Raw genomic sequence first — 25,063 nt, 5'->3', positions numbered from 1 at the left:
ATGTTTTATTATTATCACGTATATTTTTGTCTATTAAAGTGTCAGGAACAATACATTTAGCTTTCAAAGCTGTTAACTTGTTTGTGTTTCAAAATATCATCCTTTTTTAAATGTCCACTACAGTGGACACCAGGTCCATCTTAATGTAATTAATGACTGCATGTTGTAGGGGGCAGAACTGAAGCAGAGAGGATTGTTCATAAGATAGAGGGAGAATCTGATTTAGAGTCTGACAATTAGACAATTAAAGAATTAGAGACCATTAGAGAATAAAAATCAGTTTTAGATCACTTTTATATTGAATTTGTTTTGGATTAACATCACTTCTTTTTCTTCTTTTTTGAGTTTGGCTCTCTTTCAGACTAAACTGTTTCAGAAATTTCAATACAAAAGGGAAACATGGCTTTTGTGTTGTTTTTGTTACATTAATATTGGATTAATATTCCTTTACAGCTATATCCCGTACAGTTTTGTTATCTGAGTGGTGGTCGTTTCGAATTAAAATGGTTCTGTGGTCCACTACAGTGCTGTAAAATATTCAAAATAAAAACAAAATGTAAAAACTCTAAATTGTAGATTGTTTTTACCCAAAGGATGTAGGAAATCACAGAAAAAAAGTCTCAGGATATATATATATATATATATATATATATATATATATATATATATATATATATATATATATATATATATATATATATATATATATATATATATATATATATATATATATATATATATATATTTTTTTTTTTTTTTTTTTTTTTTTTTTTTTGCTAAAATATCACCCCACCCTTTCTTAATCCAAAATATATTTTAACAAATTCAACCTCTGGTTTACTCATGTAACACCGAAGTGCAAGTAGCAACTCAAACCGAAAGAGGGCGACAGCCCGCCTGAACTTACTTGTAACCGCAGACCGTCAATCACGAAGAAGTGTTTTGTTGTCATGGCGGTGTTTTAAACCGCCTAACACCTACACACAAATCTCCAATTTATATAATTTCTTCTCAACTAACGTGTCGTCATGGTAAAATTCACCACGGATTTATTTGTCGTTGGCCTGTTAACTATGGGTTTATATGGGATAGATCAATCGCTTTTTCTGTAATCGATCGTATCCGTCAGTAGAGAATCAGTTAAGCTACTCTGAGGAGGATTACTCAAATTGGATTTGCAACTAGCCGAATGACTTACTTCTATCAATACAGTACACAAAAGAAGATTTCATTAGGATGATTTCTGATTTCCATAGGGCTTCTACTATGACAACTGCCGATCTGGGCTCTTTGAACCGTCAATGGATTAAAAAAGGCTCTTCTGTGTCTCAGATTGCTGGTCTGCAAACACAGGTAACTTGCTTACAAATTTCACAAAGTACAAGTTTATTATAACTTTACATTTGCTAATAAACACTGCATGCACTTTAACGTACTGTATGCAGTAACTGTTAGTCTACATCTGAAGAGGATCAAAGCCTGTCATTAAAATGCTCCTAAACCTAACGAACACACCACCCATTCTTGCCACATTGAGGTAAAGTTGGTTTTAGTTTACCTCGCTAACGTTACTTTGATTATACGGTCTGAAATCGCATGTAAGTGTGTCTTCAAAACAATATTAGCACTTTTTAATTGACTGTGAACAGTGCTGTTCTTTGATAGTCATTAGCTGTTAAGTTACTATGATTTCCCTATTTAGAGTTAGCAAAGAATACTTTTCTGACATTATATTGTCAAGGAGAAGGTCTGAATGTGCAAATATAAAAGCAACTTTACCTCAATTTCTTTTGTTAGGACAATTGTGAAAGTTTTTGATCCACTTCAAATGTTGATTAGTGTGTTTAACTGCAACTGTAGAATATACTCCACAAGATGCTGATATTAATAAATCAGCCTCTCTTTCATTCTCATCTTGTTATCACAGCTTCAGTTCAATAGTGCAGTGTTACCCAGTGTCCTGAACCGAGCCACCCGAGTGGGACCCCCTTCTCCCATCGTGATAGAGAAACTTCTCCCCCATACAGAGAGGCAGGATGATATGGAAAGCTGCAGCAGCTCCTTACGGCTCTCAGTCCTGTCAGAAGAGCGCCTGCAGGCTGCTGTCAGACTCGCCAAGAGAGATCTGCAAAGAAAACGGCAGGAATCCATCAACCGTTCATCCCTCGAACAAGAAGAAACACAGGAGATTATTATCCCTGAAAGAACCAACACAGATAACGTTCCTCGTGTGGTTTCCCCAAAGATGGCTGGTACAAGGAAGCAAATAAAAACTGGCGCTCATGTGCTTGTTTATACTCCTCAGAAGCCCAACAGCCCAATTAAACAGACTCAAACACCCATTAAAAACACTATAGTCAACAGCAGTGAACCTCAACTCACACAAGAGATTCGGAAATTACAGAAGGAACTGAGCACGTATGTTCAAAGGGTAGAGCAGTTGGCTAATAAAGGTATTTTCATTATTATTAATAACACGTGAAAAAAATCTATATTTAAATGTTAAATGTACATAATTACATAAATCTTTATGTATAACAATTATTATTCTTATTATTTTATTTATTTATTTTTGCTTTTGACGTGGTGTTTTCTGCAGAATGTGTGGTGGAGGCTTTGGAGCCTAATGAGAAGCAGAGGATAGAGATCCGGCGGCAGGAGCAGGCGGCCCGTTCCGCTCGTATGATCTATGTGTTACAACAGCAGGTCTGTAAACACTGCACACTGACATTTTTTCGGGTTATGGTGATCCAAAGGAAAATGAAGTTTTTGCTTTTGTCAAGCAGCTGTTACCCTCCTTTTCACCACCATGATAAAATTAATATTAATTTTATGAATATGTCCACAAAATTACTGCCAAAAGAAATATATTTTACTAGATTTTCTAGTTTTAATTAATGTAATTTGTATTAAATGTGATATAATTATTTTTAACTTAATTATTCACTATTATATTGCTTATTCACCATAGTTAAAGGCAAGAATGCACTTTCATAAATTTTCCAATCCTATTACTTGCACATTTTGAATATATATAAACTGTTTTGTTATATTTTACCTAAGAAATGTCAGTTTTATATTTCATTCAACAATATTATGCCCAATATTATATCACCTCCTGCTCATAGTTTGAATATATCGCATTCAGTCAACTGGTCCTGTCCTTAAGTTTTGAGTATTTATATGGATGTAAAACAGCACAGCTCTTGTACTACACTAGAGTTGCACGACTGAACTGTTTTGATGTTCTGTTCAAGGTTAAAGAAATAAAGCAGGATCTAGACAAGCTACGTTGCCAGAATATCAAACCGACAAAAAAGGTAGCAAAAACCTATTTTGCCCAACAGATAAATTTTAAAACATGTTGATATTTGGATCAGAAGGCATATAGAGGTTTCTGTTGTTGCCTTTTTCAGTCCAGGCCAATGGAGCGGCTGGCTGCTGCTCACCGGGGAGCTGTGAGAGCCATGCAGGTTTTTATCAACCAGCTGTCGGACCCTGCTGAGAATAGAGTGCCCACCCACTGCAAAGAGCTGGGTCAGCTGATTCGCCAGCTCTCTCTCTGCTCTGCCAAAGTAGAGGTGGGACAAGGATCTGTCGTCCCAGAGACAGCACTCGACATCCTGCAGAAATTAGAGGTGATTTAAATGCACACTGTATGTAAATGTAAAAATATATATATATGAAAATAAATGCATAAAAATGTAAAAATGTTTTATTTATGATCACTCAGATGCTTGACTCAGCTCTGAGCAAGCAGGAGACCACCAAAAAACGAGATGTGTATTTGCAGAATGTTAACCCAGTGGAAAAGACCTCCATTCAGGTCAGGGCCCGCAGCATGTCCCCTCCCCGTCCTGCTAGAGCCCCAGCTGAGAGGAACTCACGGAGACCTCGAAAACCAGCTGATGCCAAAAAGCCAGCTAGTGAGTCATGATGATCAGGGTGATGCTCATTCTTCAAAAAAAAAAAAAACAACAACGATAAAAAAACAACAAAAACCCTGGACCACAAAACTATTTAAAATGTATAAATTTAGATTAGAAAATATAAAAATATATATGGTTTGTTGGAATAGGACACTTTGTGGCCAAGATACTGTTTGAAAATCTGCAAACTGAGGGTTCAAATGAATCTAAATAGTGAAAAAATCACCTGTAAAAGTTGTCCAAAGTAAGTTCTTAGTACGTTATAAGTAATGCAGTACTACTCAAATTGAATATTTCTTCATGGAACATAATCCTTATTGAATTTATGTTCATATAATATAATTTCTTCATGGAATAGAATTTGGAATATATAGGAATATAACTTCTTAATAGCATATAATCTATTATTTTGACCCATACTATGCAGTTTTTGCACCTGTTTTATGATCCAGGGTCAAATATATTGGTGCTATATTTATTAGGGATCTCAATAGACTACAATTTGTTGTTGTTATAATTAATCATAGCACTTTTATGTAGTTTATTGGCCATTTTACATGAAATTAAGCAAACCACCTTTTTATAATTAATGATTACCTTTTATTTTGTCATTAGCTGCTATATCCAGCTAAGTAAACAATCTCCCTAAATGTTTACGGTATAACTTCTGTATGTCACTGCAATAGTCTTTATTTTTTCTATTTTCTATATTGACTGTCCAAAATGTGACAATTATCACTGAATATAGAAATCAGTCTTAAATTATGTATCTCGCATGAAGGAGATTTGTAGAGTGAGCTGGTTCTCTTGTGCAGGACAGGTATTTGATTGCAGGCTATTGCAAAAGACTATCTGAGATTTTCCTAATGTATTCAGGCAGCAGACTGGCAGGAAAATCCCACAGGACTTCACAGGCATTGCTGAAGGAGCGCAATGATGTTTTGAAAGCAGGGCTAGAAAGCCTCATCCATCATCAAAAACTGAGAGAGGCAGAAGCACAGAAAACCAACAAAACTACTAGTGCTATTAGCCAGGACCATGTTAAGGTAAACACATTTTATTGTTAGTTTATTAAAAGTTATTTTAGTTATTAGAGTAAAGCCGGCCTCACACTGCAATTATTTGATTTATTGATTTATTGATTTATTTGTTTGTTTGTTTGTTTGTTCATTTATTTATATATTTATCTACCTATCTATCTATCTATCTATCTATCTGTCTGTCTGTCTGTCTGTCTGTCTGTCTGTCTGTCTGTCTGTCTGTCTGTCTGTCTGTCTGTCTGTCTGTCTGTCTATCTATCTATCTATCTATCTATCTATCTATCTATCTATCTATCTATCTATCTTATTTTTTATAATCATTAATGATTGTTGCATGTCAGACTGCACAAACTGACCCCCAGGTCAAACTGGAAGATCTCATTTGTTATGTCAGACTCAATGACAATCAAGACGCGCCAAACACAAAAATGCGAGAAAACTCCCTAGAGTTTGACGTCATCTATCTGTTTCACTTTAAATATACCAGGTTCTCAAAAACTAACTCATGGCAGACATTAAAAAACTGTAGTGGTAATTTTGCTCACAGTGTGTCTTGATAATGAACCAGAAAAAAGCAGTTTTGACATTTCCTGATTGCGTCATCAGATTTGGTGCTCCTATTGGTTCTTGGTATGATGCACATTGTACACACACTGCAGGAAAGTGTTTGAAATCTTCCGACACTGCCAGAACAACGCAGGGAACAATAGCAACGCCATTAAGTGACTGTTGGTAAACATGTCAAGTCAACAATTAAAGATAACAGATTTTAGCCAAGGACTACACAAATCTTTTAGAATTTTCCAAATTTGTTTCAGACGATCAAATTTTGGATGAAATCGTACAGTGTCAGTAGGGCCTTGGTTATTGTACAATGTAAAGAGAGTTTGTGAAGTCTTTTTTTTTATATATATCTTTCAGCATTATATTGATTATATTGTTACAAAATATGTATACTTTAAAATTAAATGCTGTTATTCTGAATACAAAACAATCCTAAAAAATACCTAATGCTTCCTGAAGTTTTCCAATGATCATTAAGCTGTAAAATAATGTTTCTTAAAGATTCCATTCATTCGTTCGTTCATTCAATTATTCGTTCATTCATTCATTTATTCATTCATTCATACAGGTATACATCCATTTTCTTTTCGGCTTAGTTCCTTTTTTAATCTGGGGTCACCACAGCAGAATGAACTGCCAACTTATCCATCATATGTTTTACGCAGCGAATGCCCTTCCAGCCACAACCCATTACTGGGAAACATTCATACACACTCATTCACACACATACACAACGGAAAATTTAGCCTACCCATTTCAGCTATAGCGCATGTCTTTGAACTGTTGGGGAAACCGGAGGACCGAAGGAAACCCACACGAACACGGGGAGAACATGCAAACTCCACACAGAAAATGCCAACTGACCCAGCCGAGGCTCAACCAGCAACCTTCTTGCAGTGAGGCGATTGTGCTACCCACTGCACCACCGCATAGCTTTCTTGAAGGTTCCATTAAATAAAAAAAGATGTTTTTAGATGTTAGTTTCTGTCTGTTTGTTTTAAGATATCTTTAAGCTAGTGTTCTCCAAAACAGTGACAAAATTTGTGTTTTAGAAAATCACAAATCAAACCAAATCAAACCAGTCAAATGCTCTCTAGTATCTGAAGTGCCCTGCCTCCTTCAAGATGCTTTTCATTTGCTTTTCATTTGATGCACTTGAGCTCAACCCCTCTCATTGGCAGAGCTGTGATAAAAGCAACGCTATTAGCTGTTTTTGTTAAAGGGGAGGAGGAACTACTCTATGCCCCTCCCTCTCTTCATTTTTTCAGTTGAGATCATGTCAAACATTGAATAAAAATGCTCATTTCAAAGCACTTCATAGAATCTTTAAAACATAGATTGTCATATCAGTAGGGCTAATACGTTACACTAAAAATGGAATCCCAGGAATAAAATACATTTTAAAATATATTAGAGTAAAAACAGCTATTGTAAACTGCAGTTATATTTCACAGTATTATACATGGTGACCATAAGAGAGCTATTTTATAAAACAAAAACATTCCCAACCACAAATCTTTAGTCTGTTGTGAATGTTTGTACATTTTGTAGGATTTGTTGAACATATTTTTCCAAAAATAATGAAAGTGATAAAATCCACATTATGGCTCATTCAGCAGGCCAGTCATGTTCGTGATGCCAAATTCCAGCAGCCCACCGTCTCATCACGACTGAGGGAAAACCAAGTTCCCCAGAAAGAGTCCACTGTGCCTTGGATCCCAACATCCCCTCATTCTCCTTCTCGCCTGCGGTCAGTACATCCAGCTTATTGATATTTTTCTTGCAAATCACACCTGATATGCTTGCACCTTTGTGCTCTACTAATACATATGTATATGTTAACACATGTAGTGCTGTGCCCAACCGGCCAGAGCCCAGATGTCTGTTCTCACCTCATAAAAACCCTGAAAAGCAGAAGCCGCAGACTACATCCAGTACCCAGCTCAGTGCTTCATCACCTGACAGGAAACAGGCTCAAAATGAAGCCCTCAGGTATGCTTAGGAGCACTTGCTTTCAATTATTTTATATTTATTTTCAAAGAAATGTAATATATTCACCATTTTCAATGCTAGAATACTGTGTTTTTAATTAAATGTCTGTTTTTTTGGGAACGTCTATTGAAAGCACTGAAACAAGTGAGTGAGGGATACATTGGGTTTTTATTTCTTCCATTAATTAAATAATGTTAATTGTATTATTTTTACAACATTAGTATCACAAGGGGATCTATATGTTTTGTTCCTCCAGATTATTTTTCCCTAACAGTAATATTGAAATAAAATATTGCAAAACTCAAGTTTTTGGGGTTGTTTGTGTGTTTTTTTTTTTTAAGTAATTTGGTAATTATACTTAGCTTTCTTTTAATATTGATGAATGGAACAACAATGAGGAGAATACTGACACCTTATTGTACCTAGCTGTACCATTGTACTTCTGTTTGTTTACACTCTAGGCAAAAATGTTGTAGTTTGTTCAAAACTTCTTATTTAAAATGAGCTGAGACAACACAATTCTTTATGTTTTGGGGGCAACAACTTAATTGTTTTATGTTTAATCCACTTAAATTTGTTACTTTGTTAACCTAATCTCCTCCTGTTCATCTTTACAGTGCATTTTTATTGGAAGTTACTCAAATAATTCACGCAGGGCATCATGGGGTGTAGAAAAAGGGATTTTTTTTTTTTATTAATCACCTTGATCCTCAATTTTAGTGCTCACATTACTGTGACAGCACATTACATTAGTGTTGAAGATGTTTTACTGTATGCTTAGCCATATAATTTGGAACTATAACAGATGTTTGTTGTTTATTTGCGATAGACAAGCCTGGCTGGACCGTGTGACTGCAGACAGACTGAGAGAACTGAATCGTCTGAGTAAAGAAGAGGCTGACCGCATTAAAAAACTCCGGTACAGCAGCTCCCTCATTATTATACTTAACCAGTGGTTTAATGAACTCTACACGCAAAAAATGGATTTTGCTCCTTGTTTAATTTTGTTAACATTTTGTCGCTAAATGTCATTGGGTGCAATCAATTTAAATTGACCAAATGAAAATTGACATAACCCATTTGCAATGGGGCTACTTGAATAATGATGTCTTTGAAATTCACATCCAGGCAAACTGGCTGGAAATATATTGTCATAATTTATCAGTTTAAAAAAAGGTATTGTTTTTCATGTTATATACATGATTAAAGCAGATATATAGTGAATATATCATTAGGTATTGGCACAGTTGCAATCAGAATGATTATTCTGATAGAGAAGATTTTTTTCAGCACACTTCTAAACATGATAGTTTTAATAACTCATTTCTAATAACTGATTTATTTAATCTTTCCATGATGACAGTAAATAATAATTTACTAGATATTTTTCAAGACACTTCTATACAGCTTAAAGTGACATTTAAAGGCTTAACTAGGCTAATTAGGTTAACTTGGCAGGTTAGGGTAATTAGGCAAGTTATTGTATAACAATGGTTTGTTTTGTAGACTATTAAAAATATATATAGCTTAAAGGGGCTAATCATTTTGACCTTAAAGTGGTTTAAAAAAAAATTAAAAACTGCTTTTATTCTAGTCGAAATAAACAAATAAGAAGTCTCCAGAAAAAAAAAATATCATACTGTGAAAATGTCCTTGCTCTGTTAAACATCATTTGGGAAATATTTAAAAAAGAATAATTTTTTTATAAATATTTGTTTTTATTAATATTTGTTTTATTTTTAAATATCTGATAACATTTTCCAAATTTGAAATAAAAATGTCATTTAGTCGAAATAACAAATGTTTGCATTTGTTGTTATTGAAAATCAGGGTTATTGCACCAAATATAGATTTCTTATTTCATCTGAAGTTAAAACATTGGTTTTGAGTTTTCTTAATATGTTTATAAACACCTGTGTACGCATCTTTTTTGCTATTTAATGCAAAAGTGTTTTTTTTTCAAGTGACAACATTAGTAAACAGCAAAAGTAAGTCCAAGACACTCGGAAAATGTGAAAAAAAATATTTAAAAGCCTTTATTGACATGGACATTCATTAAAACTGCGCCTACATGTTTTAACAAACACTTGCCTTCATCAGGATAACAGAAAGAAGAGGCGTCTAGAGTTTCATTTTGAACAATATGGTCTCATTAGAATATCTAAACTATACTAAAATATTAAATTGAACACAACAATCATTATTTTAGCATTGAGAGAGAAAAAAATTATAATAAAAATAAAAGAAAAATATCATGAGTATTATACAACATGTTTCTCTAATAATACAACGTGAATGTATAAAGAATGAAATAAACAAGTATAGTGTACAATCAAATGGACATAAACATATACACACATATACATTTACATATATACACATAAATAAATACATATTCAATTATATTTAATGAAAATCTGTATCGAAAAATCGAATTCCTCAATATAGCCTGGAAGTCTAGTTGCTTTTATTGTATAAATCCAAAAGGTCTCTCTCTGTTTTAATTTTTTTGTCCTGTCTGCTTCCCTTGTAGAATTATAAGCTCTATACCAATAAAAGTTGCTCTATACCAACTATTTTTAATGTACTGGGATTGCTGTGACTTTTTTTTTTTTTTTTTTTTTTTTTTTTTTACATTTGGAAAAGCCACTAGTACTTTGCAGAATACATCAAAACATGTTTTATTCAAACAAATAACTATTAGTGGAATCTGAGAATTTTCAAGTGGCCTTTATTTTTAAGGCCTTTTTATGATCTATATGAATATAAAAATAAATGTTTGCATTAATGCAAATTGATGTATGGGCATGGCAGGACCACAGTGGGTTCTCCAACACAATGGGCAGAGAGAGCCGAGCGAGCTGCTAAAGAGAGGATTCAACCTTTGTTGGATCAAGCTCAGGTAAATACACATATCTGTTTTTTTTCTAAATAATGTCTGACATGTTAGTCGGTCAGCAGGATTTGTAATCCCTTGTAATACAAAGTATTCCACTGGACTTTTTCTTTTGGGAACACTGTGAGCAGCTGTTTTGTGTGGATTCTGTCTGTAGCATTTCTTTCTTTGTGTCTCATGCTTGTACAGAGGGTGGCTGGAGCAGGAAGTGACAGACTGAGAGCACGGCTGAAGGTTACAGATAAGGTGAGAAACTTGCACTCTCTTTCACTCTCGTATTCTTGAAACAGCATCAAGACTTTGCAGTGAATATTCAATTTTCAGATATTAACATAACAAAAAATATACACAGACACACATTCTAGTAGTTTTAATAGCTATTTTCTAATAACTAATTTCTTTTTTCATTGCCATGATGATAGTAGATAATATTTTTGTACTTCTTTTGCAAAATATTTACCTATTTTGTATTCTACTTAAAGTGCAATTTAAAGACTTAACTAGGTTATGTTAACTTGGCAAGTTAGGATAATTAGGCAAGTCATTGGATTATAGAGGTTTGTTCTATATCCAGTCAAAAAAATAAATAAATAAAAATAATAAAGAGGCTAATAATATTGAGCTTAATTTTTTTTTTTTAAATATAGAAACTGCTTTTATTTCAGCCAATCTGAAAGAAATTAAAGCTTTCCCAGAACAAAATTACAGGAATTACTGTGAAAAAAATGTCTTTGTTTTGTTTAACGTCACTTATAAAAATTATTTGAAAAATAATAAAACACATCACGGGAGGGCTAAAAATCTTGCCTTTAACTAGCTTTTTTTTGTTAATAATTCCTTTTTATTAAGAACTTTTTAAAAATTTTACAACAGAAAATTTTACATTTAAAAATATAACATTTTACAATACTCAGCTTGAAATAATAAACAAATACAAAAATAATAATAATGAATAAAAGAAAACTTTGTTAGGTTTACATTGTTCCAAATTCAATGCATTCAACAGTTGTTAACATTGCAGTAATCCCTTAACTTTATATGGTAAAAAAAATAGACCGTTTCAAAATTCTCAGTTTTTCTGGATTTACAATTTAATTTGATTTGATTTATTTATTTTCAAACAAAAATATCATACATAAAATATCATTAACAAAAAATACATTTCAACATGGTCGAAAATGGAGTGGGATGAAGCACAAGCTAATTATTTTCCCACCCCGTTACCACATACATCATTTGTCTATTACTTAAACTTATTTCTTCTTTTACTTGTCTCTTCTTTTTACATGAGAAATATTTTATACTATTGGCATCTTTGACATATTATATGTTTGATTCCATTTGTACCTTTACATTTTGTAACATAGAACCCCCCCCAAAAAAACAACTTACATTTTACAGTACAACTTATTTTTTTAGTTTTATTCTTCAAACTACTTATGGCATTTCTTCCCAATTTAAAATATGAAATTGTCACATATAACAAAGTTTTCCCTAAAATATTAAAAAGATTACATGTGTTCAGAGAAGTTTATAATTATTGTTAGATGGCCCAATACCATGAGAAAAAAGAAACCATGAGGAGGATTCATTTGAACATTTTCTTAAGCAATAGTTTGATAGAAGGATTTGATCTTGAAATTATTTTGTGTTGTGTTGTAAATGCTCAGGCTGAGGGCAAGACAGACCTGCTGACTGAAACTCTTCTGGAGGATCTTCAAGAGGACACAGCTCAAGCTCTGTGGGTCACGCAAAGGGAGCAGGTGGCTGAAACGGATGCCGAGAGGAAGCTGCAGGGCCCCACATTAGAGAGCATGCTGTTGAGGATGGAGGAGATGGAGGTCAGTGTGTGAGAGCTAAAGGCGGAGATTATAGGATTTGTGAGTTTGGAATGATCCTGCACTTTTTGTCATGTAGTAGACCTGATAGAGCAATAGGAGGGCAAACTTGGTCCTGGCGGGCCGGTGTCCTGCAGACTTTAGCTCCAACACTAATCAAACACACCTGAACATACTTATCAGTGTCTTATAATAATAATAATATAACAATGTATTAAAAGTGGCATTATTATAACAAGTTATTATTATTATTATTATTATGATTCAAACGCCAAATCATTTAAAATGTTTTTTAAAGCATTTAGTGAATCCAACTCTTTAAACTGCAACTTTGTTTGGAGGTTATTCCATGCAAAAGGTGCTGCATAATTAAAAGCTTTTTTTCCTATTTCAGTGCGCACTACTGATGCAGACAGTAATTAAAATTTTTTATAAATGTTGTAAATATTTGTTATAAATAACAAGTATAATATTAATGTTGTTATTATTATTGTTATTATTTTGTTTATAAACATCAAATAATAATTATAATAATATATCAAATGATAGTATTATTATATATTATTGAATAATATTTCAAATTATCTAAAAGGTAAAATTATCACTTCATTTTATTATATATCTGAATATTATATATATATATATAATTCTATCAAATTTTATTGAAATAAGTGTAAAAATAAATGTTATTATAGCAGGTATAATGTAATATAATATATTTGATTACATTTTATTATGTTGTAAAAAACATTTTAATTTTTTTCTATAAAAAATACAATAATTTACAAATATTATTATAATAAGTACTGTAATGGTATTATTACGATTTTTTTGTATAATATTGTTTAAAAAGAAATGATCAAAATGTAATTAAAAGTAAATATAATATTACTATTGTAATAATTGAAATAATTGTCTATTATTATTAAAATGTTGTCTTAAATCATTAAGATTTGTGAACATAAAAATGATGTTTTTATAAATTTTTTATTAATTTAATAAATTGTAAAGTTCTACAAAAGATAATAACGATAATTAAAAGGTAAAGATTACATTATAACAAATGGATTGTAAAGTAGTAATAACGATAGTAGATTAAAAACATTACTTAATTTTTTTAATATTTGAAAAAATCATATGATGCAGAACTTTATATGGTTGCAATTATTTATTATATTATTATATTATATAATAATTATATTATTATTTTATATTAATATTAAACTTAAACAAACAAACAAACAAACCTGACTCGCAAAGCTCTATTCTATTTACCCAGAGAGACCAAGATGAAGTGCGTCGGCGCCTTGCCATGATCTCATACTCGGACCCTCTCATCTGGGAAAGAGGCACAGGTGAGTCACAGGACACAAAATAATAGCCATTCACGTTCATGCCCATTTCAGAGTAGACAGAAATACTGACAAAAGCAGTTATCAGGTGTCCTTTCGGGACCATCAGAAGGTCAGTCTTAGCGTCTCTCCACTTTGTCCCTGAAGAGTCAGACAAGTATGTGCTCTGCATTTTATTTGCCTGAAGTGACAGCAATGCCCACCAGATGGCAGCAGTGTAACTGCTCTAGTTTTTTGTCGTAGATGCAACAAGGAATAATTCCAGCTCCAGGCCAATCTCGCCCCAACCAATCCGACTGACCAAACCAGCCCTGAATGCACCCCCTACAGCCGACATCCTCCTGCAAAAGCCAGTGGAGATTGGGTGAGTGACTGCAGACTGAAAAAATAGGGATAAATTGATAACAAGCTGTTGAATTGTTAATACATAATGTACAACCAAGGTAGTGAAGCAAGTGATGAAATCAAAATGGTTGTGATAAATATTATAATAATTCAGCATTCTGGAGGTAAGATTCTGGAGTTAATTAGTCTGCTTATACTATGGTACTTGTTAGGTGTGCAACAATACAGACTAACTGTTTTTGGTTTTAGGGGTCACGATTTTGGTACGTTTCAGTATATTTATCTTATATATATATCTATATCTATCTATATCTATCTATATATATATATATATATATATATATATATTTAGTGATTGTAAGAATGTATGTAGTGCTGCACAATATATCGTTTCGGCATCGATATTGCAATGTGCGAATACGCAATTAATCGCAGAGTTTGCAGTTTTGACTTATAATTATAATTAATTGGTCAGACAAATAAATGACTTTCTAGACATGTGAATATGTAAGATTTCAAGCTACTTTAAACCGTTTAGGCACAAGTAACCTTCAAATTTGTAGCTTTAGCAAAGATTAATTGTATTTTTAATTACAACTTAATTACAACTTTTTGTATTTTTAACTATACAGTGTTATTTTTTTATTTGATTACATTGCTATTTTACATTTTACCTCAAAACTGTTAGAATATCTAGAAAACCACAAAGATTTCATTTGTTTCTTTGTTTCATTTGTATTCATTTATGCTTGTAATTTGGTTATTACACTTTAAAACAAACACACTCTCCATGCACTCCCTAATAAATCATCACTATGTAAAGTAATGAACTATTTTCTAATAGTTATTTAAATTGAGTCATGAAATTACCTTAATATCGCTCAATATATTGCACAATATATTGCTTCAGCATCGATATCGTGATGTGTGTATCTGCAATAGTCACATTGCAGGATATGTATTGTTTGGAATAAAGTTGACCAAGAACCACAGTTTAGAACACACAAGATTTATGAAGTCACTGTACGTGTTCAACTATAATGGAGTGAAAGTGTGTTTTTAAGGCCTGTGAATGAGTTAACATTCAGGCACAAGAAATTGTACCTTTTGTAACTTTAATAACAATATATTGTATTGGATTAGTTATGCAAAGAAATCTATAGTATTATTTTACATTTCATTTTTCAATTTCTGTACTAGCATGCTGTTAGATTCCCCAGAAAACCATGAAACGCTGTATATTTCTCATCTATTTCTTTTCTATAGTATTTATCTGATTTTTTAAAATGTATTATATTGTATGCAAGTCTCAACAATAAGGACTGCCCAATGGCCCGGGGCCAGTGTGAGAGACGCTTGGGACAGTTGATGGGATCATTACTGGCTTGATTGGGGCCACCTTTTGTTAAATAATTTTGAACTGCAATAAAATACCTTCACATTTTCCATACTGCTCTTTTTGTTTTGCTAACACAGGATTTTGCATAATTATTAATTAATTTTAATATGAATTAATTAAATCTTTTTTAAATACATTATTTGAATAATTATTAACATTTCAATAATTATATACATTATTTTTGGCACAGTATTTAAAATATGTGGCTTAAACATAGCTCTTAAATAACATTTTTTCTTTGGTGAGGCCAGTGAAAATTTTGTCAGGGCAAGTAAAAATCTAATCCATTGGCCCAATCGGACCAGTAGAAAAAATCCTTAGCGTTGAACCCTGGTAGGCATGATTCACTCTTATACAGACAGAGTAATCCCAAATCAGTCTAAATGAATGAACACTTTTCAAATAGAGCTGTTCAAGCTCTCTGGTGAAATGTTATTCATATTGCAGAAATGCAAAATATCAAATTGTTATATTTTTCCAATGTCGTGCATTCCTAGTATGTGTGGGGTATGGAGATTAGTGGGCGTTGATTTATAAATCGGGCTTTAGTGTGAGTGAAATGCTGCTGAATAGTGCTAGGTTGACTTTTATTATGGATCTTTAATGTTATAAGTAGGGCCAGACAGAATCTGTGAAAATGTTTTACTATTTCTGCACAAAATTTTCCTAAAAATAAAAAGTGGATTTATGCAGAATGATTTCAGGAGTATCGTAGCTAAAAACCCAATATATAAAATAAAAAAATTATAAATTTTAAACATTTATTTAATGTTTACAATGCAAATCCAATTAGATCAGTTTGTTAAACAAAGCAAGTCTCATATACTGTATATCTATTAAAAGACAGAAAATATTATGAAAATTATTATAAATATTTTGCATCCTGATTCTCTGTCCCATCCATGTCGCAGGAGCAAACCGCTCATGAATAATACACACTAAGGGCCCTTTTACACTAATACGTCTTAGTTTTAAAATGGCATTTAGAGTGAAAACGATCCTCGTTCACAATGTCGTTTCATCTAGCATTTCTGAAAAGCCCTCCTTCCACACTATACTTCTGAAAATGCACATCACATGACCACATACACACACTCAATGTTGCTCACTTCTGAGCTCCAGGCAGTCAAAGCAGGTGCTTTGAGCACAAAACCCCAGATAGCAGTGCAGGTCAGACAGTTTATCAAGGATGTACCGCTGGATAGCATCTTACTATAGTTGTTAAACGTGATATTTAATTAATCTTGTCTCTATCTAGCGTCTCTTCTGTCTTTTGAATCAATCAGGTAACATGTCACAGCGCCAGTACACTACTTTAATCTTTCGCTTTTATGCTTTTACTTAGTCATTTTAGTAGAAAACTCAGAAACTGTATGTTGGTTCCTGTTGGTTGTGCACCTTTTTTAGTCAATTATATTACTGAAATTAATAAAAAAAATGAATAAATATACATTTACACAAGTTTATAAATAGACTCAATGATCGGCTAAAAATCTGCAGTAATCTGTGGATTTCTGCGTGTGAAGATTTTCTGTGGGCCTATAGATTAGAAACTAATAAAATTAGGGTAACTATTAACCTTAACTTTTCTGAATTGTACTTTAATGCAATAATGTGCACCTTTTGTAAAGCTGCTTTGAAACAATAATTATTGCTATATAGATAAACTGGAATTGAGTTGAATAATGGACACAGATAAAGTATATTCTGTTCTCAATCTTGAATTTACCTAATGGCTATAGAAATAGGGGGCACAAATCCTGTACGCCAGTAACACTGGGATCAGTCCCAATTTCAATTGAAGTGCAAAGGAACAGTACACTGACCAGACTGTTTCGCACTTTAATATCTGTCTGTTTAGGGAATATTCAATAACAGCCACAAGGAAATCGAATTTTAAATATCTGCTAGTACAAACCAGTCTCTCTCTCTCTCTTTCTCTCCACCTCCTCCTTCTGTAGTTCTGCCAAGAGAGAGCGGGAACCGTGCTCCTTTCTGCTCAAAGCTTTGGCAGCAGCTGCAGCTCAGTAAATTAATGAGGAAAATAAAAGAATAATAAAAAAGAGACAGTCTTGAGGGCATGAGAGCTGTTTAAAGCCAGAGGGGCATGATGGGAAATTTAGTGGAACAGGTTCAATAGATACATTAGAAGATTAAAATGCGTTCTCCTGTTGGGCTTCAGCTCGCAGCGAGGCCCTTTGGCTCTGAGAATGCAGTGTAAACATTCAACCTCTACTTTTTTTAGTCTCGATGTAGTGTCTACACAGACTTCAAAGCATCATCTTGTGTCTAATCTCAGGGAATTACTGCAGTGTCTACAAGCCTTTCAATTGTTTATTCTGTCTGCTACATACTAACGATCAGCACACCTATCAATAATTTACATTTGCGTGTATTTATGTGGTAAATACTTTTATAAAGGCGACAACAGAGCTGAAGGAGTTTGAGCACTGCAGTTCAGAGAATAAACTAGTGTGGAGATGTGAGTGTGAGAATAAAGTGTAGTGTTGAATGTGGAATGCTTTTGCATAATAACAGGGACTGTTTTATATTTAGCTTATTTTTTCTACTTCCACATTGTCTAATTGTTTAGAATGCCCCAAATCTTAAGTTGCAACTGTCTTGAGTTGCTGGGTTAAATCCGTGTGAAATATATCTCTCATTTAAATATTTATTGCTATGTATGCAGTATTTATATATGAAGTTTGGTAGAGTTAGTATACAGTAAGGTTGAGTCGATAAACTATGCCATCATCCTTTGCCGATGGGCGACAGACATCACAATGATGAGCTGGCATTGCGGTTTTCTGCCCCGTCGCAGGAGCAAACCGCTCGTGAAAAATACATACTCGGGCTCGTTTACACTAAAACGTCTTAGTTTTAAAAGGCCGTTTTAGAACAAAAACTATCCTCGTCCACACCAACGTTTCATCTAGCATTTCTGAAAAGCCCTCCTTCCACACTATACTGCTGAAAACATGCGCACATGCAAACACTCAAAGATCTTCCACTTTTACTCTTGCTCTTAGTCATTTTAGTGAAAACCTCAGCTACTGTTGGTTGGTTCCTGTTGGTTGTGCACCTTTTTTACCAACCAAGTTTGTCGGTGCCATTATAGTGACACAGATCACTCTGCCTATTTATTGCCAGAGAAAAAGTGATTGACAGGTGGTATTTTGTGTGCAACTTATCTTTATTTATTTATAATTTGGTTAAACAAATACCATGCGGGTCACAAATAATTAATTAATTATGAATTAATGAACTATTAATAAATAATTAATTTACCACAGACAACGATGCCATCGTCCATCGTGGTGTTTCACATTAGACATTGTACGCTGCCAAATTTGTCGGCATCGCCCAACCCTAATATACAGCATGCTAATTTCAGACAAAAAGCACTTTAATCTGAGTTTATGTTTTTTTCTCTTGAAAATAAGCGCTTTTACATGTAGAAAATGCTTTATTTTGGAAAAAAATGAGAAATTCTAGAATTTTATCATTTGCAATTTTAATGTGCAGTATTAATTATTACATTTATTGTACATTTTATTGCACATTTATATATACACAGACACATGAAAATGTTATACTTATGTATATTTATTTTTTTATTCCTTGTTTTTAGTCCTATGTTTATTGAATCCTTGTTACATTAACTTACTATAGTAAAAACAAGCATATTTAATGCTTGTTCTATTATTTATATATAACATAAATGACATACATGAAGATTTATTATATAATATAATTATATGATGATATTACATATTTACACAATAACTGCATATTAAACTGATTGCTTCATTAGTGAGAAAACAGTTAAACAGACCATCAGTCTTTACTTTCACTTTCACTCTCTTTCGTGGATAAGGAAACGTGTTTTATGCTCAGACATCCATTAGCCTACATCTTTAATTTTGTTTGTTAAGCGCAGATTTTTTTCAAAACTATTTCTAAATTCAGTTCGAATTTCCAGCAGATGAATAAATGAACAGGAATAACAAAGTGTGTTTAAAAAACTGAGTTGTATCCAAACACACATGCTATGCTTCATACGGTCCAAAACCTGACAGGTCGACAAATCTAAGCTTGTTTTTAATAAAACAAATATAAATATGCATATAATAAATGATACTGTTAATAATGATAGCATTATACAAAAGCAAATTGTTATGAAACTGAAAAAGCCCCCGAGGTGAAGAAGGCATGGAGGCAGTGGTTTTTATTTTTATGAAAATAATAATTTTTGTAATATTTTAATCCTTCAATTCTTTTTCATTTGTAACTATATGTGTGTATTGCTGTACATCCTGTGTGTATTAAGCAATGTGTAAGCGAGGCGCACAACTAATGCTCTGCACTAGACCTGCTCTCAGCTGGTCTATTGAGCAGTTCTATTTTAGTTCCTCAAAATAGCAAACCACCAGCAATGTGCTTTAACACACCGCTTATCTAAACCCATGAGTCCACAAATTGGCACAAATGGATTTGCTATTTAAAAAACGGGGTTCAAAAGAGAAAATGATGTTTGCGTTGGTCTGAAAATTGCAACACGTCAGAAACACGTCTTGCGCTTTATTGCGCCGTGTGTATGATAGGGCTGTTCTGAAAACAGTGTTTCAGTGTAGAGCATTTGTTCACTGGTCTCAGGTCAGTAAGCATCATGCTTCACTAACTCTACTTGTCCTTAAAAAAAGGCTCTGACTTCAATCTGGAACCATCACAGATCGAGTGGACAGGCATTGTAATCCTTTTATAGTACTGTTTATGTTACCTCTGCACATAAACACAGCCATTTTACATTCCAGACAGTAACCACAAGGAAAGATTACAGCCAGATGGAGATTTGTTTATTCTTATAAATATTCTTGCACTGGGGCGGTACCCTTTTAATAAGTAAAATCTTTTTTTAATTTAATTTGAATTTTATTTTATTTTTTGTACATTTTAGGTACTAATATGTAACTTCAAGCTACAATATGGGCCCTAAAGGTTTTAATATTTAATTATAGGGTACTATTGTGGATCCTTTAGGTACTAATGTGTTTCCTTTACGTACCAAAGTGTACCATTTAAAAGGGTTCCAGTCCAGTGATAGCTTTTTTACTTTTTATTTCTGAGAGTGTGTGAGTTTACCATGGGTATTTGGGTGAGCTGTCACAGGCTGCTGAGGATGGTGCCAGTGTGGGCTGTAGGTACTCTTCATTGCCCCTGATCTGAACTTTTGTTTAGATTTATTTATCCCCAGACAGTCTCCTAATGCTGACAGAAAACAGTGGCTCTAAAATGTCACTGCACCTGGAGACTATTCTTCAGTCTCACTTGTGTTGTCTGTGTTGAAACATGAGCGATGGTTGTGAGTGCGATTAAGATCCTCTGGAGGAATCCTGGGTGCTGCAGTGACTGATAGAGATGCAGGCATCAAGGCTCTAGCAGCTGGCTGGGACAGAAACACAATACATTTTTGTTTTTGGGATTGATAAGTTTTTAAATACATTTTGAAAGAAATATGCTCAGGAAGGACATATTGGCAATATTGTTAAAAAAGCTGCCATTTTTATACAATAAAAACAATGTAGATTGCTAGAGATTAAGAGACTTTAATTTCAGTATGTTGATGTACTTTCCATTGAATCGGAATATTGAGTAGTTCTTTTGTTCCATTATCTCTCATAGCAAACTAAAGGTAAGGAGGCGTGATTAAACATTTTGTGGCTGAAGCCGTAGAAAAGGACCGCCACTCCAAAAGTGGAAGCAAATAGTCAGACATTGATTGAAGATAAAAAAAACAAACATTGTTTTGAGTGAATTTATTTACACTGATTAACTGTTTACCTTAATAAAAACAATGTGCGCTAGCAAAATAATAATTGTACATTTTGATTTTACACAGACTTTAACTAAATTAAGGATCACAAAAGAAGATAATATAAGAAATTTCAGTATGTTTTATATGTCAATCAAAGCAGTCATTAACTTATTTGATCCATTCAAACAGCTTTATTTAAGAATGAACTAAATAGGTATTTGTGAAAAGTTAGTTATCATTGGATTCAAAGTACAGATTCATTTAGAAAGAAAACACTGCTGTGCGCTGATCAGAGACACAAGGGTTCTGCTTTATTTTTATATTTTCACTAAATAGACAATGTTAAAAAAAAATACATGAAGCAGACAAATGTCTAAAATAACACAATATGAACACAATATATAACCAAACAAATTTATATATACAGTTGAAGTCAGAATTATTAGCGCCCCTTTGAATTATTAGTATGTCTGAAGTATGTCTGATAATATTTTTTCTTCTGGAGAAAGTCTTATTTGTTTTATTTCAGCAAGAATAAAAGCAGTTTGGATTTTTTTTAAACGTTTAAAGGACAATATCATTAGCCCCTTTTAGCTATATTTTTATTTGATAGTCTACAGAGCAAACCATCATTATACAGTAACTCACCTAATTACCCTAACCCGCCTAGTTAGTGAGAGGATCGTGACGCGGCTGTCAATCAATATTGGTGGGCGTTGGGACCCCACTCCTACTTCAAGTTGCGGTCAATGTGAAAACAGTTCCAATTGGTCCATCCTTTTTATGTTGTTTAATTGAAAAAAAAGGACTGTGTGTGTTTATATCACCCCAATATGGTGGTCTATACACCATACCTACACACATGTCTGTCCAAAAAGCTTGAAAAGTAGATTTTTCACCATTGGTGCCCTTTAAAAGACAAGAATATGACAATACTTTAGGATACTGGTGAAAAGTTGCCTATTGGCCAATTAACACTATATTTTATGTCTTTGACTTATGTCAGTCATAGAAAGCATTTTGCAGCTTGACAAATCCTGCATCCATCCACCTTATGTTTTTACCAGAGCAGCACAGACAGAGGTACAAATGCTCACAACGATATGCGCCGAGGGGTATGTAAGGTGATCACTCAACCAAAAGTATAAATCAGGCTTTAGCAGACCATAATGACAACTTGGCAACCGCTTCTCAATGAAAAGCTGCATAAAAGGACATTACACTGTTAATCAGAAAGTAACAGTCAATCTACTCATCAGCTCTCTCTTAATGTCATCCATTCTTTCAACCTTCGTCATTAATTTTCTCCTTATGCTACAGTTTTATATATTAGAGTCAATCTAATGCTTCAGTCAAACTCTAGATGAACGTTTTACATCCTTTACAGCAGCTTATTTACATCAGAATGGACGATTATTGGGCGGATGTGGCCGAGAAAGATAAAACTGCTGGAAAATGAATTATGCAAAGCATTATGGTAATTACTCGGCTTTTAGTACAGCAGCGAAAGGCCAAGGCCGAACAGAGGATTTATGCTGGGAAACCAGTAAAAATGTATTTGCGTATTAAATGTGCCACTAGAGGGGGCAACGTCTGGGGGCTTTTAAGAAGCGGGTATTGGTCACTGATGTTGATTAGCATGCAGAGCTTACTATTTGTTGTCTAATCTCTGATTACCTGTGTAGAAGACACACTGTTTGAGACCGAAACACTGAGGAGTTAGTAAATGGCACACACAAACCAATTGGGGATTTAAACTCTGATTCAGAATGTTGCCCGCAGTTCATTTGTCACTGCTCGACTGGTTGCAAAAAAGCCCTAACTGCAATACAATAGAGAGCTGCCAGTGTGGCTTAGCTTTTTAGCTTTTTTTTTTTTTTTTTTTTGGTATTATTATTCCGAGAAGCATTTTGGCTTGTTGGAGGATGTTCGGGGGCCAGGGGGAGAAGCTAAAAAGCTCTGCCGGAGCATAATCAATCATCATGCCCGATTTGTAATGAAACTCAATACGTGTGTTTGCTTCTCGCTTTTTCTCCCTCTGTGATTTGTTTTGATTTTTCTATCAGTGGGTTGTGGAGTCAAGTGTCATTTGATGCTGCCCTAAAAGCATCAAACGGAGCGATCTGAGCTTTGAAATCACCAGCCACTGCTCTTCCATTCCAGGCCATTTCAGTGCACTACTTTATCATCAGTGTTTCTCACAATACAATACAATACAATACAATGCGATGACGGAAAGCATCAAATGTGGATCCTGATGTAAAAGGACAAGTCTGTGCGCTCTTTTTCAATTTGCCATTTGGCATGGTATTCGGAACAGGTTTGATTTTTTTTGATTATTATTATTTTTTTTTCATGCAACAGATTATGAATAACAAAGGAATCCAGCAAAGAACGTTTTAGCTAGATAACTGTATAGGCATATGAAAAACTAAACTAAAAGAATGACTAAACACAAGAAAATTACTGATTTTGAACTAAAATAAAAATGAAAACAAACTAAAACTCATTAAAATTATGAATAATAACAGCAATAGTTACTTTTTATAAAATACCCCTGCTCAAAAAACATAATAGTCTGCAAAAACTATTTTTAATTGTATGTAACTGTATTTTTAAATTTAAAGTATTACCCTCTGTCAAGTAGTTTCATCTTGTTTAAAGTAATGTAACTTCATTTTGTGAGGTGTACTGGTAAAACAAGTAAAAAATACTTCAGTTTGAGAAAACAAAGGACATTATATATATTATTATTGTTATTACATTCTCTGAAAAAAAAGTCTTCTTATCTCAGACATCTTAACTGCATTTATCTTGTTTATTTTTGCTGTGTGTACAGTGGTGTTGGCTGCTTTTGAATCACTGCTTCATAAAGCTTCCAAACTTTTATGAAGCTTTTGTTTCAAATCAGTGGATCGGAGCTTGAAGGAAATTAGTAAGGTCATGTGATTTCAATAAAGGGGGCTTCGTTACGTCATTACTGTTTCAAAAATTCTGTGATTTTTCTGTTGGATCAAACTTTGTAATATCGAGTTTCTCCCCAATGTCCCATGAACAGGTTTCATAGTTTTTATGTTTTATCAGATCAGTTTGTAGGCATTTTATTGACACATTTGTAAAACGAAAAGGAATGATAATTAATAGTATCTTGTCCTGTTTAGCAGAGCCCACAATGGAACAAACAATATAAGCCTTAAAATTAATTAAACGATATAATGCAAACTCTTGAAAGGAATAGTTCACCCCAAAATGAAAATTTTACCAGTTTAGGTTTTTTATTTGTAAAAAAAAAATTCATTGACTTTCAAATTATTAGTTTTTCTTATTATGAAAGTCAATGGTAACAGGTTTTTTTTTAACATTCTTCGAAATATCTTCTTTTGTTTTGAGTAGAAGAAAGAAACTCTTCCAAAATATTTGTTTTTCTCATTATGAAAGTCAAAGGTAACAGGTTTTTAGCTTTCTTCAAAAATCTTCTTTTGTTGTCAGTAGAAGAAAGAAACTCCTAAACATTTAGATTACTTTTTGTGAGTGAACAGAAAATAGTTTTGTTGCATTTACACTGTTTTGGCCAACATTATGTAGTGTTTTGAATGCTTTGAAACAGGAAATTATTTTGCAAAGCAATTGGTTCAATTGTTTTGAAGCTTTAAAAAACATTGTTTTCTTCAATAACTAGTGCACAGTGCTGCTGAATATTACATCACAATCTCTGCCTGAAAGAGGTTTTCTAATGCAGAAGTATCAGCAATAGAACGATAAAGGAGACAGCTGATAAGCACTGATATCTTCTAATGTCCTGTGTCCACCCAGAGAGGTTATGGGAGTTGGAGGTCTTTATAAAGCAACCAGCACATCTGAGAGATTGTGTGATCCTTCACTTTTCATTCAAA

The 25,063-nt window shown here is 33.3% G+C and overlaps 1 protein-coding gene across 8 annotated transcripts in view; it reads left to right on the top strand.

Annotated features, from left to right (window-relative positions):
• Positions 1-925: 925 nt before the first annotated feature.
• Positions 926-25,063, top strand: part of si:dkey-243i1.1 — a 38,048-nt gene continuing 13,910 nt past the window's right edge. The window contains exons 1-16 of one of the 8 annotated variants that reach the window (XM_087284248.1): positions 926-1,031; positions 1,257-1,353; positions 1,928-2,453; positions 2,600-2,706; positions 3,258-3,320; positions 3,417-3,638; positions 3,794-3,926; positions 4,806-4,975; positions 7,153-7,283; positions 7,385-7,525; positions 8,355-8,444; positions 10,340-10,427; positions 10,611-10,667; positions 12,092-12,262; positions 13,539-13,614; positions 13,855-13,975. In XM_087284248.1, the coding sequence (XP_087140374.1) occupies positions 1,267-1,353; positions 1,928-2,453; positions 2,600-2,706; positions 3,258-3,320; positions 3,417-3,638; positions 3,794-3,926; positions 4,806-4,975; positions 7,153-7,283; positions 7,385-7,525; positions 8,355-8,444; positions 10,340-10,427; positions 10,611-10,667; positions 12,092-12,262; positions 13,539-13,614; positions 13,855-13,975 (2,183 nt within the window). In that variant the 5' untranslated portion in view covers positions 926-1,031; positions 1,257-1,266. Of the gene's footprint in view, positions 1,032-1,110; positions 1,354-1,927; positions 2,454-2,599; positions 2,707-3,257; positions 3,321-3,416; positions 3,639-3,733; positions 3,927-4,805; positions 4,976-7,149; positions 7,284-7,384; positions 7,526-8,354; positions 8,445-10,339; positions 10,428-10,610; positions 10,668-12,091; positions 12,263-13,538; positions 13,615-13,854; positions 13,976-25,063 lie in introns of those variants that run through there. The other 7 variants (XM_087284247.1, XM_087284244.1, XM_087284243.1 and 4 more) reach the window with 7 other exon arrangements.

This window comes from Danio rerio, chromosome 15 (assembly GCF_052040795.2).
Source record: "Danio rerio strain M-AB ecotype USA chromosome 15, GRCz13ab, whole genome shotgun sequence".
Classification (NCBI taxonomy): domain Eukaryota; kingdom Metazoa; phylum Chordata; class Actinopteri; order Cypriniformes; family Danionidae; genus Danio; species Danio rerio.
The sequence above is the reverse complement of the archived record's forward strand: the minus strand, read 5'-3'. Positions and strand labels throughout refer to the sequence as shown.